This window comes from Pyrgilauda ruficollis, unplaced genomic scaffold (genome assembly GCF_017590135.1).
Source record: "Pyrgilauda ruficollis isolate IOZ18807 unplaced genomic scaffold, ASM1759013v1 scaffold150, whole genome shotgun sequence".
Lineage (NCBI taxonomy): Eukaryota > Metazoa > Chordata > Aves > Passeriformes > Passeridae > Pyrgilauda > Pyrgilauda ruficollis.
The window spans coordinates 115,111-135,708 of NW_024513655.1; the positions used below are offsets into that span (position 1 = coordinate 115,111).

Consider the following 20,598-nt stretch of genomic DNA (forward strand, 5'->3'; position numbering starts at 1 on the left):
GCACGATACGCATTCTTTTGCATGCCTGTAATGAATTTTCACAGCCAGAGCCCTAATCCAGTCTAGTCATGGAGGGTTTATCACGACCTCTTATTTTATTTCTGCCGGTAAATGGGAATTGCTTTCCTTATCGCTATCTAGAAGCACCTGAGTGATTTTTGCTTCATATTTCCTATCCCACTGGAATTCAGGATGCAGCGTTATCTGATGCTGTACAATTGTCACTCATGTTAGCTGCCTTTTCATTTTAATTTGCTGGATTTATTGCTCTTCCTTTTTTTTCCTTTTCCCTAGGAGATTTTAGTTCAGATCTGAGTCCCTCCTTGTTCTATTCCATCACCCTGGTCAGATTTCTTGGGTGATCCTCAGGAAGGCAGGATCAAGGCTTGTCTTGCCTTCACCTGCCTGATGCCTTTGAGCAGCCTGGGACAGTGGAAGGTGTCCCTGCCCTTGGCAGGAGGTGGAAGAGATCAGCTCTGAGGTCCCTTCCAACCCAACCCATCCTCTGATGCCTTCCCTTGGCAGAGCACTGAACCCCTGGGCTTCCCCCAGACCATTTGGGGAAGCATAAAACTATACAGTGAAAAGCAGGAATCTTCCCAGACTCTGAGTCCAAACAAACCCATGAGAGTTCTGACGTGATCCTACGGCTGCTGCAAGCAGGGAGCAGGTACAGAAAACTGGACCTGCTGCTGCTGGAAAGGCATGAGAAGACCTGTAAATCCTGTAGATAACACTGTGATGGATCAGTAGTGGCAAGACATTAACCTTCACTCTCGAGGAGACACCCAAATGATAACACCTGTAGCCATGCCACTCCAGAGTTATCAGTCTTGTCACTCGTGAAGATAAATCTATCTGACCTGAGCCATCATCCTACGCCACTCTGGCTTCCTTGCTCAAAATCCTTGTAGATACCAGCAGGGATCAGGAAAATCACACCTAATAATCGATAGTGTGCAACTATGCTCACATGGAAACAATTCCCTTCAGTATGTTAAAATAATTCCGCAGAGAAAGGGAAGAACACGATAGGCTTGAAAGCTGGTCTGCAGGGAAAGTGCTACATGTCAGTGACAACTGTGGAAGGACAGAAAACAGCTACCAAAGCCTCGAGGAGCTGTCATGCACAGGAAAATGTAAGTTAATTAAAGCCACTTAAACAAATACATCTGGGACAGGGGCATGGGATGTAGGGAGGGAGAGTGAAGTGATATTAAAAGCTCAGACACATGGTGAATCCCAGACAGGAGGCAAGGAAAGCTATTTGGCAGAATCCAGATCAGCCCCTTGCCCTGGAGCTGTGCCAGAAGGGGCAGTGAGAGCTGTGGCTCACCTTTGGGCACAGCATTGTCCCACAGCCCCACAGGGAGGCACAGGCTCAGCAGATCCACCCCTCCTCTGAGAAACAGCACTCAGGCTCCACTGATGCTCTCCTGGACCAAACAGTGCTGGCTTGGAATTATAAATCCAACATTTCCCTTCCTAACGTCTTCCCTCCTGTACCTACCACAACACTCAGCTGAAATGAGAACCATAGGCAAAGCACCCCTCTGGAGAAGTGTAAGGATGTAAATCCACCTCAAACACACCACCAGGACCAACATCAACTCCACCTTCCCTTGCTGCTTCTCTGAGACCAGTCTGCCCTGGGCCCCCAGAGCTGATTTGCCTCCTACTGCGCTCAGAAAATGATGAGCACAGGTTGCTCACACCAGCCCTGCTGATATAAAACCACAAAAAGAAAAACTTGGATAGGCTCTGTGTATTTTTTTATTGCAAGCAGTTCCCCAAGAAACTCAAAATGTTGGTTCCTTATATATTCCTTTGGGCATTGATTCAGAAGTGGAAACAGAACACCTACACGAGGTTGGGTCATGATGGAGATGGTGAGCTGGCCTCTTGAGATATTCCTGCTTGGGAAGCAGGGCTGGCCAGCCTCAGCACGAGGCCGACAGGAAGGGAAACAGGAAAGCAAATCCATCTGCACACCATCAAGCCCCTGCTGCAGGATGACAGCCTGCAAGACTGCTGTCTGCAAGAGGAAGTCTTGCCATGGCATCAGCCCGACCCAGTTGGAGTGCACAGAAACACAGATGGAGTGAGGAGGATCCAGGCTTCCAAAGCAGCTTAGCTTCCCACCCTCCCTTGACTGCTAGGATGGGGGTGATGCAGCAAACCCAACACCAACCCACGTGCTCCTCCAGGAAAGCCGTGAAGCTGCTGGAATCTGGTGGTCTTGGTTAGCAGGGAGCCGAAGGCAGGAGTTACTGAAGGACCTGGGTCACACAGGACAAGGTCAGAGTCTCCTTCACCCCTCAGCATATTTTCTAACTCCAAACCAGGCTTATGTACAGATCTTCTATCCCAACCCTGGGTGAGATTAACTTATTAGAAGTCCCATGGTGTCCCTGCTCACGGCAGGGGGTGGCACTGGATGGGCTTTAAGGTCCCTTCAACACAATCCATTTTGCAATTCTACGGCTCTGCAGACAGCATTGGAGCCTTGTCTAATACAGCCCAGGATCACAGCCCCTTCTCTGCCTGCAGCTTGGGGCAGGCAGCCAAGGCCCCCCACCCATGCCACAAACCCCTTCCCTCCCCAGGGTGACTTCCTTAACACAGCCCAGCTGCCTGCCCCCACCCAAAAAGGGCTGACAGATTTGTGCTGTCCCCTTAGGGTGGGGTAGGTACATTTATTTCCTCTTTGGAAAAAAAAAAAAGGAAAGAAAAAAGGAAAAAAATATGCAATTAACCTTTTCCTCTCCTCGCAACTGGCAAGAAACTTCCCTGCCACAGGAATAGTTTGAGGTCTAAGATATCTGTTCCCACAGCTGCACCAATGCTATTCTGGCTTAGCTAAAATTAAAGAGCTGAAGTTGTACGTGGGCCTTCATGAAACTGTCATGGGCACCGCAAGATTAGAGGGCTGGATGGTGACCTGGGAGGCCGAGGGCTATTCTCAGCTGCACCAAGGGATCCTCATGTGTGTCAGAACGTGTTTCTCCACCCCTCTTAAATAAGAATCCTGAAATGGTTTGGATTGAGGGGACCTTAATATCCAGTTCCAACCCTTTGCCAGGAGCAGGGAGACCTTTCACTGTCTCAGGCTGCTCCAAGCCCCGTCCAGCCTGGCCTTGGCCACTGCCAGGGATCCAGGGGCAGCCACAGCTGCTCTGGGCACCCTGTGCCTGCCCACCCTCATCATAAAGACTTTCTTCATCATACCAAGTCTGAATCTCCCTGCTTTTAATTTAAAACCATCAATGCTTCCCCTCTCACTACAGGCCCTACTAAAAACTCTGCATCTTTCTCCTAAGCCCCCTTTAAGAAAGACCAACATATCTTGCCTGGTCACCTCCAGCACCCACCCAAACACTAGCCAGAGATCCAACAGCACTAAAAATACCAGGAAAGCACAGGATAGCCCCAACATGCCAGCCACCATCCGTCCCCTCTCCCACCATGAGCAGTCCTCTGCCAACAACTGTGCTGGCTATTGTTGGTCACATAAAGCCCAGTCCAGTGGCCCCGCTGTCAGCATGCAGCTCATTACTCTGCCAAGGGCTTTGAAACGCTTGGAATATGAAAGGTGCTCCATCAGATCAGATTCAGCTTCGTTTGCTATTACAATGCACTGCATTTCTTTTGTCTGCGACTTTTGATGATGCACAATTGTTCCCCTCAGTCAGTATTTCGGAGTCATTAGTTGGAATTAGTAAAGTTCCCGCTGCTGGACTTTTCCAAGGCTCTGTTCTCGGGCTACAAAGAGTAGATGAGGAGTTGTCCTGCTTTCACTGAGCTGGAGGCACAGCAGGGAGCGTGCTGGGGGGAGCAGGCAGTCTGCTCAACTCCACTTTTCCCCTGCAGGCACTGGGAAATGCACGCGCAGGAAAGATGCTGTGGGTGGTCACAACAGGGCTGGTGCTTCCCAGCCAGCAGGGAACATGAGACCCTCTCACGTGGTACCTCTGCAGGGACAGGGGAAGAGGTACACCTAATTGTGTCCATATTTAGGCAGCACATCCCACAAAGTTCGGGTTTCTATACCAGAAATCCCCCACTCCAAATCTAAAGGCATCAGCTCTGAAGAAGTCATGTTTCTCTGGGTGAAGGGATCTCTGCTTGACATCTTCCTCCGTGAAAACACCTGACCTTGTGCCTGACCTTGTCCTCCAACCTGCTGCTCATGTTACACCCTTCCAGCTGTACCAGAAGGGCTTTAGTACCAAGATCCTTCTTCCTGAAGGGATTTATACATGGAGCATCCACTTCTCTGGGAAATCTGTCAGGGTCTCACCCCCTTTATCACAAAAAATTTCTTCCTTCTATCTAGTCTGCATCTCTCCTCCTGCTGTAATACTATTCCCTTTTGTCCTGTCCCTGCAGGCCTTGTCCCCAGTCCCTGTGCAGCTCTCCTGGAGCCCCTGGAGGCCCTGGCAGGGGCTCTGAGGTGTCCCTGGAGCCTTCTCTTGCGCAGGATGAACACCCCAAGCTCTCCTGGTCTGTCCTCTGATCAATTTTCTGTTTGACTCTGATGGAGGATTCATTCCTGTTCATGCCTGAGGAGGTCCAGCAGAAACACAAAGTGGTGAAGCTCCATGGGCTGTGCCCACCTGATGTCATTGTCTGGACCCAAGGGCACAGCTCAGGTCTGGGGACCACAGCAGCTCCAACTCACACCCACCCCACCTGTGGGTGGAAATTCCAATCTAAATTCCCAGTTCCAGCCATCCCACCACCTTTTCTGGATGCAGTGTGGGTATTTGGCCACTACAACCCTGAAACAAAACTAGGAGCAAACCAAGCTTATAGGGACACCCTTGTGGAGAAGAGCTTAGCACTGAACCCAGCTCCTTTAGCAGCTGGTCACCTTTCACATGGGACTGTACTTCCATCCCCTAAGGATTTCCCTGAAATTCACCCCACAGGTCATCTCACCTAACATTCACAACAGCATTTCCACTGGGACATGACCAAATGCAGACAATTCACACCTCTCACCTTACATTTTTTAAAGTAACAGGCTACAATAAAGCAGCCTGCCCAGATTCCAGCCTAATCTAAAAACAACTTTATGGCTTCTAATTTTAGCACTAATCTTCCTTTGCTATGGTTGTGTGATTTCTAATTATTTTATCCCCAAGCCCTGCTTTGATGGATAGTTTTACCTTTTCCAATGCCAAATGACTTGTAAAGTGCCTTTAAAAAAATACGCTGATCATTTCAGGTTCATTTCCAGTTCCTACACAAATAACATTCTCATATATGGCTTCACTGCAGAAATATTATTATTATTATTATTATTATTATTATTATAGCAATAAAAGCAATACAATTTTAAAAAGAGAGCTCCATTCCTTAGGATGATCCCAATCTGCTTCTGCAAACACCGTATTTCGTCTTAAAAGCTGATAAAGACCAAAAAAATCTGTTATTGAGATACAGATCTCTTAACAACTCGGTGCCTTGGCTTGGCATGGCTCCCAGAACACTTTGCCTTTATCTATCCCTATTTTCAGGCTACAACTCAGGGATGAGCAATTGGCCACACCAAAACCTTGGGGGGGACTTTGCAAGGGGCAATGTGCAGCAGTGGCAGAGACACATTTGCCTTGATGCTCCCCCAGAGTGTTTCCTACCCAAAACTGCCGAATTTAGAGCAGCAAACACCAGCCCTTGGCTGAAGATGTGTTGCAGGGGGCTTAGGATGAGCCTCCAGCCCAAGTTCCTCACAGGCAGGTGTTCACTCACCTTCCATGCTCACCTGAGGCAACCTCCTGACCCTCCTGATTGCTGACCTAGATCAAATCTGAATCCAATTCTGTTGAATTTGAAATTTGCACAAAAATCTGTTGGGGAGGGGATGCTGCCTGAGGACTGTTTTAGGACGCTGAGGCAGCTGCCTGCCTGTGGCATGTCCCAGTAGGACCTGCCACCAGCAGCCAGCACCAGAGCAGGGGACACAGACACAGGGCTGGTGGATGTTTGTGGGGTTATTTCCTTCCCCAGGATTTATACAGAGCTCCGGTTAACTGGAAAACATCCACTTGACCTGCGACCCTTTTGTTTTAGTTATTCTCCAAGCTTTGACAGCAGCAGTTTAAACACAAAGCATATGACTTTTGGCACCAAGGGAGCACCCCATTCCCACAAATTCTGCATGGATACGGAAAAACATCCCACTGCAGCCCTGATGGTGAATGTATTCCTTCTTTCTCATTCTTCATTTTCCTCTCTTTCTGAGCCTGTTTCATGACCTGTATATTCTCCCTCCCCACTGGAAACATGAGCTTAGCTCCCCAATGCAATATTCAAAGGAGGAGGACATGGGATGTGGTGTTCTAATTCCCTGCACAAAGCTGTGTTACAGAGGATCTGAAATGGAGACTGTCAAAACGGGAAACAACCCAGTCAATGTCCTCCTGCCTGAGACCTGAAAATGTCACCACACAGAGCTGCAAGGGATGGAGAAAAGCCCTGTGTTCCTGCATGGACAGAGGATGCCCTGGGAGAGGGGGCAGCAAAACCCTCTGCCCTCATGCCACTCTGGTCTGAGAGCTGGGCTTTAGCCTCTGCTGAAATCAGTGTGGAGCTGGATTTTATTGACTTGGGGAAAACTCAGCAAACCAGGTTAAAAATTATAACCCTCTATTGACTGATACTTCTATCAGCGTGGAGAATTTTGTATGGAATGTCATCTCACTCAGGAAGGCAATCCTACAGGAAATCCTCCATCCTTAGTGCTTCAGAGTAACATCCACAGCATCCTGCTTCCTTCTTACTCCCCTTAAAACCGACCCCTGAGATCCTCACCTCCCCAGCTCATGCACTGTGTTTGAGCTGGCCTTGTGCTGGGATAAAAGCACAAATCTTGGGTCTAATCCTGCCCACACCCTCCAGGCAAAGCACCATCTTCATCTCCATGAAGATGCAGAGCAGGACAATGCCAGGCCCCAGGCTCTTTGATTTCCATCTATCCACCTTGGAGCAAGGATTTAAAGTTCCTCAGAGGCACAACAGTGAGGTCAGGTCTGGAGGAGAGAATGGAGCTACTGTAAACCCAGACAAATAAGATGCTGGGTTTATTTTTAAAAGAAGGCTCCTGCAGCCATAGGTTTTGAGCAATTCTTAAAAGCCTGATCTGAACAAGCATCCTTGCCGAAAAATATCGGTATTTTAAGCCTTTGACTGCTTTTGATGGTAGTGAACACCTTTTTTTGATTTGACTGTTTGTTTTTACAGCTCTCTGCAAGTTACCTTCAGGAGAACTTCCCAAGCACAAGAGATGGTAACCATTACCAGAATGGTGATTCAGCAATTCCAGGATGCCTCACCCCTGGAAATATTGAAGTTAAGATGGATGGGACTCTGAGGAACCTGGTCTGGTTGAATATGTCCCATTACAAGTGGCTTGGATTAGATGCTTTTTAGGGTTCCTTCAACACAAGCCGTTCTATGATTCCCCCTCTGGAAGCAAGGCTGATATTTTGCTTTATGTTGGAGGGATCAGTGATTTTATTGTAGTGCCCAGCCACTGCTCTAGAGTGACAACCTTCAGCAGGAAAAAAAAAAAATCCACAGATGTGGTAGTCATATTTTCTGGAAAAATCCTCTTGCCCAGGATTTCTCTCCTGGGAAGCTGAGAAGCCCCAGAGAAAAAGGAAAACTATTATCTCATTCGCTACTCCTGTGTTTTGCTGCTTTGGAATGTGGTTGGAAATTGTTTATCTAACAGGTGGTTGTTTCACTGGTTTCTGCTGTGAATTGTTTTGAATTATTGGCCAGCTGGGGTCAAGCTGTGTCAGACTCTGGAGAGAGTCACAAGATTCATTAGTGTCTTTCTAGCCTTCTGTCTGTATCCTTTCTGTATTCTTGAGTATAGTTTAGTTTAGTATTCTTTAATATAATACAGTATCATAAATAATAAATTAGCCTTTTAAGAACATAGAGTCAAATACATCATTCCTTCCTTTGTCTGGGAACCCCACAAATACAAGACACAGGTTCATGGGAGAAAAACAACTAGAAATGTCATTTCAGATGGTGTGTATAGCCCAGAACAGCAAATTTCCCCCATCACCCAGGCAAATAAATTAGAATAATTACCTAGAGCCTGATCCTGAAAGGTGCTGAGTGCAGTCAAGTGGTCTCTGCTCATAGAGTTCAGTATCTCAGAGGCTCTCAGCAAGGTCAGTCTTGGAGCCTGGGCAAAAAAAAGATAGGTTGGTGTTAGTCCAGCTATTTATAAATAAACCTACACAACCTAAAAGAAATAAACCCAAAACCATTCCAGATCCACAAGCCTGCCACATTTTCCTGTACTGGGAATTAACTCAGGGGTCACGCAGAGCGTGGCTGAGGAGATGCTCTCCAACCCACATGCCTTCTCTGCAGATCAGGATGGGTGCCTGCAGCACACAGGAGAGAAATTACGCCAGGATATGTCCACAGAGCTTCAATCCACAGCCAGGAACACCCACACGACATTCCTCAGGAGCGCTGTGTCACCCAAGCCACCACACCTGGACAGGCCACATTGCCACAGCATCCCAGGGCTCACACACCTTCCTGGCAGAACACAAACCCTGGCGTTGCCTCACCAAGCCTACAGGCAGCAGCAAACCTGGAGGGAAGAGGAGTTAGCTGGGTTTCCAGGGAGGAAGATGAGGAACATTTCCCTCCCCGTGCTCCCCAGCCGCGGGCGGGCACGGCCGTGCCAAGGGCAGGGTGAAGGGAGGGAAGGGGATGACGGGGACAGGATGACGGAATCCTCCTCCACGCAGCCCTTTGTTTCGGGAGGTCCCCTGGGATGCTTGGCTCAGGGTGGCCAAGTCCTCCTTCTTCCCCTACAAGGGGAACCGATGAGGGGAGGAAAACAATGCTCTCTCCTCAGCTGCCTAATGGAAGAACAAAAGTGAACCCTTCCAAAATTGTCTTTTGAGGAACAGACCATCGAGCCTGAAGGCCCAGTACTTCTGCTGTATTTATTTTTGAACTCCAGCCTGGCAGTGCCTTTCTGTCCTTCCTCTGGGCTCTTGCAGGACCTGCCCAAAGCCACTGGGGTCCTGCAGGGCTTGCACAGACCTCAAACCCCATCAGGAATTTAACACCCAGCACCTGGCAGAGGTGACAAAACCAAAGGTTCCTTCACAACAAACACACCTTAGCCACAGGGTAGAAGGGGCAAGGCCAGGCTGGAACAACCCAGTCAGGTGGAAGATGCCCCTGCCCATGGCAGGAGGTGGAAGTGGATGGTTGAGAGGTGCTTTTCAGCCCAAACCATTCTGTGGTTCTACGACAGCCCTGTTTCAGCAGGATGCATTTGGCAGGGAAGATCTGCCCCAGCCTGATCCCACTGAAAACTGGGACCAAAACCCACTTAAGCCAAAACCAGTACAAAAAGCACCTCTGATAGTTGAGCAGAGATGGCTGCTAGGGAGCAGAAGGGGATTTCTGCTCTGCTGACTGCTCATGGAAAGTCCCTGACTGGCCCGCAACCGTGGAAAAAAGGGAAAATAGAACTTTAATACCAAGTTGGTGGCAGGCTGTCTATTTTTCTCTCCTGTGACTAGTTACCATGGATAGATTTCTGAGGTCGACCACACAATTGTTCACTGCACCGCCCCTATTAAACAGAGGATGAGCAAATCATCCCATTTGTACCGTACTTTAATTTCCAGAAATTCTTTGTTCGTTTGTTTGCTTAAATTATTTCTCTCATTTGAAGAAACAATGCAGTCTTACGAAGCGAGAGCCCAAATCTCCCGAGTCACCCTGCTGTGGTTCATTACTTCCACACTAGTTAACAAGGCCAGTAATTTCCCTAAGGTTTAATAGAAAATCCTCTTTCCAGAATGCAGAGAGACAGGACATTTTAACAAACTCACTGTATCCCGGTTATGTCGTAGGTGAGGGATATCCTAAACGAGGCACAGGTCCTCCTATGGGTTAATATAAAAAAGCAGGCAGCCTAAATGGAGCTTTATCTATCCCAAAATTACTCCCTCAGCTGGAGAAGGAGACCAGGGGGTCCCACGTGCCTTGCTCAGAGCATTAGCTGCAGCTCCACTGGCAATGGGTTCCTGAAGCATCCCAGTCCTCATTCCAAAATAAAGAGTGGTTGAAGTAGACAGCACTGGAAAGGCAGATCCAATATGTACCTGGGGTGGGTGTGGTGGAAGAGGTGGGCCTACAGCCCATTTCATTGATGATATGGATAGGAAAGCACACGAAATACCTGCCAATAACCTGCCCATAAACAGCCCTTCTCACTGGCTTTGCCATCGTATTTCCATGACCAAATCAGCAGAAAAAAAAACCCTAGAAGCTTAAATAAAAACAGAGGAAGAGCTTGTGAAAAAAAAAGGCAAATACATAGAACATATATATTGGAATAGCAGAATAATTTGGGTTGGAAGGAACCTTTAAACTAAAAAAAAAACAAAAAAAAAAAAAAACCTGAAGTATTTTATATGTATATATATTTGTGTGTAAAACAGCCCAGTAAATTTCTATTGAGATGCATATGCAGGTGAAAAGCTGGCAGTGCTGCCTTCAGTCACGAGGGTATTTACTCCACAACAGCCTCTGCAGCTCCTTAATATTATTTATACAAACAGGATTTGTCAAGCAACAACTACAGATGTTTGCAGTGAGTCTTCCTGCTTATCCACTGATAATACCGTGTGCCTGGGACAGCTGAACAAATCCTGCCACGTAAATAATAAATACACGTCTGGGTTAATCAGAAAGAGGCGGTGAGGAATCTGGAGATTCCCACAGACTCCCTGCCGCGGGGAAGGAAACAAGAAAATGCCCTGACCTAAGCAGGGGTGAGTCTGACATACCCACAGATCACAGGGAGATCACAGGAGCTGTTTGCAGATCACTTACGGATCATGAATAATTCAGGCAGAAGCGGCTGGGAGTATGAGAACAGATAGATGGGAGCTCACTGCCGCTGCTTTGGCAGGTTTTATTTTATCCAGCAAGGCAAGGAAACAAGAGACCCAGCAAAAAATCCTCTGCCTAGCTTTGCCAGTGTCGTGGCTTCACGACAATCTCGTGATACATGGCATTTTACAGATCCCCAGCTGACGGTGAATGCCATCTCTCTTTCTCCTTGAGGCATTTTTGTGATTATCTGGCTGGACAGGTATGGCAAAACAATGCTTATTTTAAAAGAAAAGCCCTTGGTACGGATCTGCACTCTTCTGCATAATTACACAGCTCACAGAATCACAGAATGGTGTGGGTTGGAAGGGCCACAGACAGGGACACCTCCCACTGTCCCAGGCTGCTCCAAGCCCCATCCAGCCTGGCCTGGGGCACTGCCAGGGATCCAGGGGCAGCCACAGCTGCTCTGGGCACCCTGTGCCAGGGCCTGCCCACCCTGCCAGCCAGCAATTCCTGCCCAAGATCCCCAAATCTGTGCCTGCCCTGTGGCAGTGGCAGCCATTGCCTGTGTGCTGTCCCTGCAGGCCTTGTCCCCAGTCCCTGTGCAGCTCTCCTGGAGCCCCTGGAGGCCCTGGCAGGGGCTCTGAGGTGTCCCTGGAGCCTTCTCTTGTGCAGGGAACAGCCCCAGCTGGGCCAGGCTGGCTCCAGAGCAGAGGGGCTCCAGCCCTGGCAGCATCTCCGTGCCTCCTCTGGAGTTCAGCTCTGAAGGAGAAGGATGGAAAAAAGAAAAAACAACAAAACTGGGGAGAAGAAAAAGAAGGGGTAAGGGATATTCCCTAATCCTTACTCCAAAGGAAAATATAAGTAGGGTTGGTCCTGTTGGGATATATTAATAGTCCACATTGAACGCATTACCAAGAGAACTGTAAGCCAGGAAGCAAATAAAAAAAGAAAAAAAAATTAAAAAAAAAAATAAGGAAAGGCAAAAGTGGTAAAGACAGATGTTGGAAGTTAAACACTGCTTTGGTGCAACCTGCAAAGGGAAGAGCCTTGTTGTCAAGAATAGAGGGGCAGCTGTCCCACATGGGGTCAGAAATGGGAACCCAGCTCAGTGATCACCAGTGAGCCTGAAGACACCTCAGCCCAGAGAGCCAGAGGGGCCAAGGAGGGATTTGACAGAGAGGACCCTGCCTTAGCAGGATTTCTCAATGTCCCCAATGGCAAGACATGCTCCAGTGCCAGTGATGTGCTCTGGGATTGGGGAACCCTCTGGGAATTCCTGTGTTGCACCTACCTATGCATGGCCCTGCTTCAATTCACCCTTCTGCACTACTGCCAGCACTGGATTTGGCCCCAAACTGCACACCAAGCTCTTCTCCAGCCCAGCTGCTGTGCATGTACACCATGTCACGATCCCCCTCACACAAAAACCTATTTCTTGTTATCACACGAAACAGATCTGATTAAAGATTCACAGCAAAAGACATTCACTCAAGATCAAAACACAAAAATCCCAGTAAAGCTGGTTCTCATTGTGAACCATGTGAGAACCATCCAGGCAGCCCAAGCCAGGAGTGAAATTTGGTGCTACCAGCTAACAAATTTACACCTTAAATTTTCCTTCAGCACAAAAGTATTGGCTCTTTCCATGCTTTCTTCCATTCTTGAACTACTTAAACTTAATATTCTTAATTAAAAGCTGAATTTAAACATACTTCAGCACCACTGTCAGTAGCATCTTTGGCATAGAAAGCTCAGTTTGGAAATGCCATCTCTATGGTGTGTCTATGACACAGGCTGTAGTGCCCACATCAAGAAAATTTCACTTCAGTCTTTAGCATAAATTGACTATATCTGGTAGGAAACCTGTTTCTTGCCTTTATAGACTGAGCACAGGCCACATCTCTGCATTACTCCAAAATAATTACTTGGCCACACACCTCATTGGATCCACAGGGCTTTGGGTTCTCCACCCTCGTGTTTACATTCCATGCAGAAAAATTAACTAATTAATATACGTCTGACAGATGTTCTTTGAAAGAGATATCATGCCTTCAAAACACAAGATGATGAAAGGAGCAATCGAGTAGATTAGACTGACCAGAAAAGCAAGGATTGTAGCATGACAGTGGAAAGCACAGCTTTAAGTCTTCCTCTTGATATTTATATGGTTTTATTTGCATATCAAACTATATGCCAATTAGCTGTATATAAATTCATGATGAAATTATGCTGCACAGCTCTCCAAAGTGAAGAAAAGCCAGGGCTGGGCTGCATAATCAGCCCTTAACTCTGGCCCTCCAGGTGTTCCCACTCCAGCTCACTCCTAATGACCGTGTACTCCCAGTAACACAACCATACAACGGGAATCTTCTGCAGCCACACACATGTATATGCAACATTTCCATACATTGTAAGCTGCTTTGTGTATTTTTTTCATTCTCCTCCAGCTAGTTACTCCTGGAGAAAAGAAGTCTGAGAGGAGACAGACTTTCTCTCTCCTCACAGCTCCCTGACAGGAAGGTGCAGCCAGGGTGGGGCTGGGCTCTGCTTCCAGAGAACAAGGGTCAGGATGAGAGGGAAAGGCCTCAAACTGCACCAGGGCAGGTTTAGATGGGATACTGGGGAAAATTCCTTAGTGAAAAGTGTTGCCCAGCCCTGACACAGGTTGCTCATGGCAGTGGTGGAGTCCCCATCCCTGGAGGGATTTAAAAGCCTTGTCGAGAGCTTGGGGAATGGTTGGACTCAATGATCTTTTTTCCATTGTAAAGGATTCTGTGATTCCATGATCTGCCTGCTGCCCCTCATCTCACACTGCAGCGCAAGTTTTGCCTCTGCTGAGGCTCCCTGTAACCCTGTAGGAAAGTGGGGATCCTTCCTGAAGAGCTGCAGGCAACCCCGGATGGAAACAATACCAGAGATGTAAGCTCTTATTTTAAATATCAACTGGAACGTGGGGGTGCAACAGCCTGGTCCTGGAGCACCACTTAGCCAATTGTGCTCTGGAAGGGGTGTGCACTTGCAGTCAAACTGGCTGCCTTAACGAGGTCTTTGTGCTCTGCCAGGTATCTGCAGAAGGCATCATGCAAAGCTGGAGCCTACGGGCCCATCTGCAGTCACAGCTCACACCAGTTCCAGCCAGCACTGCCTGTAAATCAGGCCACCCACCCTGCCCATGCAGGCAGGGAAAGATCTGGGAGAAGAGATTCCAGACACTTTCCACTACCCCAGGTAGCTGCAAGCCTCATCCAGCCTAACCTTGGACACTTCCAGGGATGGGGCACCCATCATTTCTCTGGGCAGCCTGTGCCAGGGCCTCACCATCCTCACAGTAAAAAATTTCTTCCTTACATCTAGTCTGAATCTCCCCTTCTTCAGTTTAAAACCATCACCCTTTCTTTGTTCTATCACAACAGGCTCTACTAAAAACTCTTTTTTTGTTTTCTTATAAGCTCCCTTTAAGTACTGAAAGGCCACAATAAGGTCTCTGGAGAGACCTCAGAGCCTTCTCTTCTCCAGGCTGAACAATCCCAGTTCTCCCAGACTGTCTGCACAGGAGAGGTGCTCCAGCCCTATCAATGAGCCTGCATTGATTGGGACCATATTTTTGGGCTCAACTGCAGTAGCGAGTTCGACTAAATTGAGTGACCAGGCACATATTCAGACATAAAACATTAATATGGGAACAAATCAAAAGCAGTCTGGCTGGGCTCCTGCTTTGAATTCATTACATACATTGAAAAAGAAAAAGAATAAGAAAATAATAATAGTAAAAAAAGTTTTTCTCTTTTCTAGAACGTATGAAAAGGTACAAATTCCTGACTGACTGCAGCACCTGGGCTAGCTGTGCTGGTAATTGGAACCAGCATGCTTCGCTTCCCGGGCGTCCCATTCACAAGGGAGAGAAGGAAGCATTCAATTTTTCAATAGGAAATTTCATCACCAGAAAACAATCCACCTTCCTTGACTCCAAGGAAGAGCCCAAGGGCAAGTCCTCTCCTCGACCACAGCTTCAGCTTTACTGCCAGAGCTGAATGCTCACGCCACCCCAAACCCATGAGACTGCCTTCAACACTTCCAGCTCTTTTTGGTTTTTTTTTTTTCCCTTCTTCTAACACATTGTTTTTCTTTTCCTTTGGGATTGCTCAGAGGTCCAGTTTGCAACTTTTCTTTCCACAACCAAATGGGCTAAACAAGCCTGGATTTTGTCATGACAGTTTTCCTTAGATTTTTAGCTTCCCACCCAACTGCAGACCTTGGACTTCAAGGAAAGCACCCAGGTGTAGCTGTGGGCCATGCTAACATCAAGGGGATATTTGTGGGACATTTGTGAGGCAGAGCACACTTTAAGTGGGTTTTTTAAAAGAGCCTAGGACCCCCAAGCCATATGGGTCTGAGCAAAAATCATGTTACACCAATAGCTTTCCTTTAATGCATTTTTAAACTCGTTTTTCATTCCTAAAGCTGCTGTCTTAGCACAGAGGGCAATAAAGCTTCGAGGCCACAAAAACCCATCAGACACTCCAGCAGGACTCAAAAAAGCCAAACAGCAGGCAAAGGGTCTGAGCAGAGTGGTGGCAGATTAAATGTAGCACCAGTCAACATAAAACCAATGCAAAAATAACCCCTTGACAATGGTCCCTGTAAGAATTAAGTTTCAGGATAAACAGACTCAGAAGCCACCATCCTGTGCTTCTCCATGCACAGCTCAAATTTAAAAATCAAAATTACTTCTCCTTGCAACACTTACTTGGAAAGTTCTTTTCCTCCTCATTATTTATGTTCCCACCGTAACAGCTGGTTTATGAACTTACAGAAATGCTGAATTATTAGTCTTCTTCACCTGCTTTCTGTGCCATCCCTGATTCCCTCCACCTTGGTACCTTTTCCAGGACCAAGAGGGCTGAGCAAGAGAGGTATGACAAGTAGTGCCTGGAGGAGCTCCTCAAAAACACATCAAGCTCCATCTTCACACCTTTACTCTCCCTAAAATCTCTAGAAGAAGGTTGTCACAGAGCCATTCTTGACCAATGAAGACAAAGAGCCTTCTAATCCCCAGTGCAGCACTGTTGGGGTACTTTTAGTTGTAATCCGGGTACTTTTAGCTGCCCTGAGCTGATCCCTTGACAAGGGGAATTTTTGAAGCAGACTGGTGTCAGACTGGGAGGGCAGACCTGGAGCTGGAACTGATGGCAGAGGGGGCAGGAGATGGGCATGGCTGAGGGCAGCAGCACAAGTAAGATAAGGAAAACAGAACAAAATCATGTGGAATCGCATGGAATGCTGGATGTTTTCATGCAATAGAGGCACTTGCTGTTTCTGCACTTCAGTAAAAGATGAGGAGTAAGAAACCAGAGTAAAGTTTCCTCAACCTATCCTGAGTTAGGCATGGGATGCCTTACACAGCCCCAAGGAAGACATAAAGACTGCAGCATCCAAGTACTGGAAGAGCCCTCAAGAAGCCTCCTGGCTCACCCCCAGCCCCAAGCAGGCATCCCTGAGGGCATGTAAGAAATGTCTGTGTGGTTCATGACTGCCCAAGATGGATCCACAGCACTGAGAGGACCCTGCTGTTTCACCTTTCACCTCTTCCTTAGTGGACCTGGTATCAGTGTGAAGACCTTCCACTGGATCCTACCAATGCCTAGAAAATCCAAAAAAATCTGGCAACACTCACCTTTGCTGGACTTCACCCTGGCCTTGACACACAAGGCTTGGACCCTCCTGCTGGACACAGACTCCGAGTCCTAACCCAGACCTGACCACCAGATCTCAATGCCCTCATTCAGCTCCAAGGATCAGCAAATTCTGGGGCAAATTAAATACATCTGTTATTGTAGGGCAGGATCACTTTTGTTGAGCTGCCACTGAAGCTTTTCTTAGAAGTCATTAACCATGATGGGCAAAACACAATTCCATCTCGCTCCTCTCCTGCCTCTTCAAAGGGAGGATGGCAGCACTCGAGCCACTGCCTCACTGATTGTCCTACTGTTCCACAAAGTGGTTCCTCTCCAGCAAATTGAACACTGAGAGCCATCACAGAGCCCCAGACAAAGGGCCCAGTGACTGTTTCTGGGATTATTAGAGGGAAGCAGAAAGAAGCCTATTACAGGGTCTTTGTGGCACTTAATGTTGACAGCTGAAAATAATGGATAGGACAAAACAGAGCAAAGATGATTTAAATTAGGCAACTCCCGGGAAATGGTGCTCACGTAGGCTTCCAAAGGAGAACTTCCATTTATAAGCACTGCTAACCCCCAAGTGGGTGTGCATTGCCCCTCTGCAGCCCATACACACACAGACACAGCACTTTTCAGGTGCTCTGCAGAGCTTTTGCTCAGTTTGCCAGTGGCCACTGCACCCTACCCATCAGGGGATGGAAAAGGTGTATAAAAGAGCAGCACCAGCCACAGCTCATCAACCCTTCAACAAAAACAGCCTTTAATTCCTACCCACTGCCACAGGTTCAGGGACCTGTAAGGAGGGATTTGCACATCCTCATTCCAGCAATCATTACACAGCTCCTCCAAAACTACCTGGAGGACAGCAGATTCACTCTTACTCTAGGGGTTTGATGCAGATGGAATGACAAAGGCTCTGACAAAGCTTTAGTGCCACCTCATGCCAGTCCCAGCTCCGTGGCACCCATGTGGGGCTCACTGTAAGTAACAACCACCTGCTACCTATACACATCACCTATCTCCCTCTCCAGAGGGCAGCAATCAGAGAATCACAGAATCATTTCAGTTAAAAAAGAGCTCCAAGATCATCAAGTCCAAGCTGTGCCTGATGCCCAACCTTGTCACCTGCTCAGAGCACTGAGTGCCACCTCCAGGCCTTCCTTGGACACCTCCAGGGATGGGGACCCCAGCACCTCCCTGGACAACCCCTTCCAATTTTGTAACCACCCCTTGTGTGAAAAAATTCCTCATGTCGAACCTGAACATTGCCTGGTCCAGCCTATGTCCTCTCCTCCTGCCCCTGTTCCCTGGGAGCACAGCCCGACCCCCCCGGCTGTCCCCTCCTGTCAGGAGCTGTGCAGAGCCACAAGCTCCCCCCTGAGCCTCCTTTTCTCCAGGCTCAGCCCCTTCCCAGCTCCCTCAGCCACTCCCCACAGGACTTTCCCTCAATGCCCAAGCCATTCTCAGTTTGGACAGGACAGCACAAGAGGGATGGAGAAACATACATGTTGCACATGGTGAATTTGCTGGCTGCCTGGACTCTACAGATTTGTTTATGCTGTGGCAGCAATCTGTCTTTCCAGGCACAGCACTTGGGTTTCATGACCTGAAACACCACCCAAAGCAGCTCCCAAACACCTGAGGATGCAGTCCAGCCAGCCCTGCCCTCACCCTGCAGTGGAGAAAGACTGCTGAAAATGGGTCCCTGTGCAAGGAGTCCTCTGAAAGCACCTGCACAATGATGGGGTTTCACACCCTTCTGGTACCCACAGGTGTAAACCAGGAAATACAAGGCTGCTGTCCTGTTCGGCCATCCAAAGCCCTGAGACACCCCAGCAGCAACTGGAGGGTGACAGTGGGACTGATCCTGGCAACAAACACCCCTGGCACCTGAAGGGAGGAGCCCTCAAAAGTGCTCCTGGCTGTCTCACACCACCAGCCCTCTGCTGGGATGCTCTGAGGTCTCCCTTCTGCAAAAGATGCCATTGTAGTGCAAGGGGGAGAGAGCTCTTGCATGGGATAAGGGTCATGGACATGGCAGTCAGAGCTGGGAATGTTGCTCTGGATTTCTGCAGCATCTGGATCCTGCAGCAGCACCAGCATGTGCTAGTGGTTGTGACAGAGGTGGAGTAGGAGGAGGGAGAGAAGGAAGGAGAGGAAAGAATGAGAGAAAGGCAGGAGAAGGAGAGGAAGGAGGGGAAGAAAAGAGGGGAAAGAAGGAAAAGGTGGAGAGGAAGGAAGGGGTGGAGAGGGCAGAAGGCATAAGATGAGAAGGAAAACAAGGCGAGGAGGAGAAGGAAAGGAAGCACTGAAGGAGAGGAAGCAGAGGAGGATGAGGATAAGGAGAGGAAGACAAAGGAGGAGGAAGAGAAGGAAGAGAAGGAAGAGAAGGAAGGAAGGAAGGAAGGAAGGAAGGAAGGAAGGAAGCGGTCTTTGAACTCATCACAGAGCAATGCCTGAATCCATCTGACACAAAACCAGGCCACAGCACTGTTTTCCCCCCAGACAGTCAGCAAAGCAGCTCACCTCCTGTCTCCTGCTTGGCACAGATAACCGGCATGGAAAACCCCGGAGAGGAGAAGCACAGAGGCGTTACGGCAGAGAGACGCTGCAGAAACACCGACCAGACACTCTCCAACTGCAATGTGCCAGGCAGCACGGGAGGGAAAAAGCTACCTGCCCCCATGGACATGCCAGTCCCTTCCTTTCAATCTCTTTTGTTGAAAAGGTGACTCAGGAAAACTGGAAAGGAAGCCAGGGGTGGTGTGAAAGTGGAACAAGACACCATCTGTTCTCAAGCCTCGCAGCTGGAAAGAGCATAACCTGCCTTTGGCGTGGCTGCAGGGGACACTCTGGTCCAGAGAGGACTTGTAGGAGAGGACAGAGCTGCCTGCTGGGTATTCCTGTGCTGGGATTCACCCAGCACACACAGAACCCCGTCAGTGACCTGGAGCACCTGAGGCTTCACCCTGCTCCCACCCCTGCCCATGAACCCCCATGCAACATCACATCTGGAAATATCTGCTTAGGGTATTCACCTTACACTGACTAAAAAGACCAGCCAGAGGTCAAGATGTGAGCATGAACTACCTCTGAAAGGCATATCGAAAGGTGAATTGATTAGTTGCGATCCTCATCTATTTCTTGCAGTGCTACAGCCATTTCTTACAGCACCACAGTCCTCACTGTGGATTTGGAGTCGTACTTCAGAGCTGATGTTCATGAAGCTCAGATGGAAAGGAGAGCAAGCCCTCAGTTAAACTTGTGTTCCACTGGAAAGAATGAAAGTGAAATAACAGAGAAAATAAGATAAATAAAAAAATAGGAAGCAAAATAAAGGGAAAATTGAAAAAAAAAACAGGAGAGAAAGAGACAGAAAGAGACAGAAAGAGACAGAGAGAAGGAGGGGAAGAGGGAAAGAGAGGGAAAGAAAGAAAGAAAGAAAGAAAGAAAGAAAGAAAGAAAGAAAGAAAGAGGGAGACAAAAAAGGGGAGAAAGAAAAGGGGGGAAAGGAAAGGGGGGGAAAAATAAAAAGGAGGGGAAAAAGAGGGTGAGAAAACAAAGAGGGAAAGAGAAAGGGAGAGCAAAAAGTAAATAAAAAAAGGGTGAGGTTAAGAAAAGAAAAAAAAAATTTAAAAGAAAGTCAGCAAGCAAAAAAACCTAGAGAATTGATACTTTCCCAACACTAAAAGAACAACCTCGAGTCACTTTTTTTAAAAGTCCAAGCCTTTCCTAATAAGATGCCCAACAGGCTGTGAATTATCCAGCCATAAAACTTCCACTTGCATGTGACATTTGCTGGTAGGAATAAATCAGGGCGAAGAAAAGAGGAGCCGCTTTGGAGTTCAATGAGTATTATCCTAATTCTAAACGTATTACCAGTGGTCTGAAAGCAGGACATTGTCATCCAGACAGACGGACAATGTTCATAACCAATGGTAATTTGTAGGACGCATAATTTGCTACTACCAAAATAGCACAGCTTGTGGGGTTTTTTGCCCTTTTTAGTCTATAGCTG

General features: G+C 47.9%; 1 protein-coding gene across 1 annotated transcript in view; it reads right to left on the minus strand.

Annotated features, from left to right (window-relative positions):
- Window positions 1-20,598, minus strand: part of ZBTB7C (zinc finger and BTB domain containing 7C) — a 146,768-nt gene that overhangs the window by 81,377 nt on the left and 44,793 nt on the right. Inside the window, exon 3 of the mRNA XM_041461669.1 lies at window positions 8,110-8,206. Coding sequence (XP_041317603.1) covers window positions 8,110-8,161 — 52 coding nt within the window. The 5' untranslated portion in view covers window positions 8,162-8,206. The remainder of the gene's footprint in view (window positions 1-8,109; window positions 8,207-20,598) is intronic.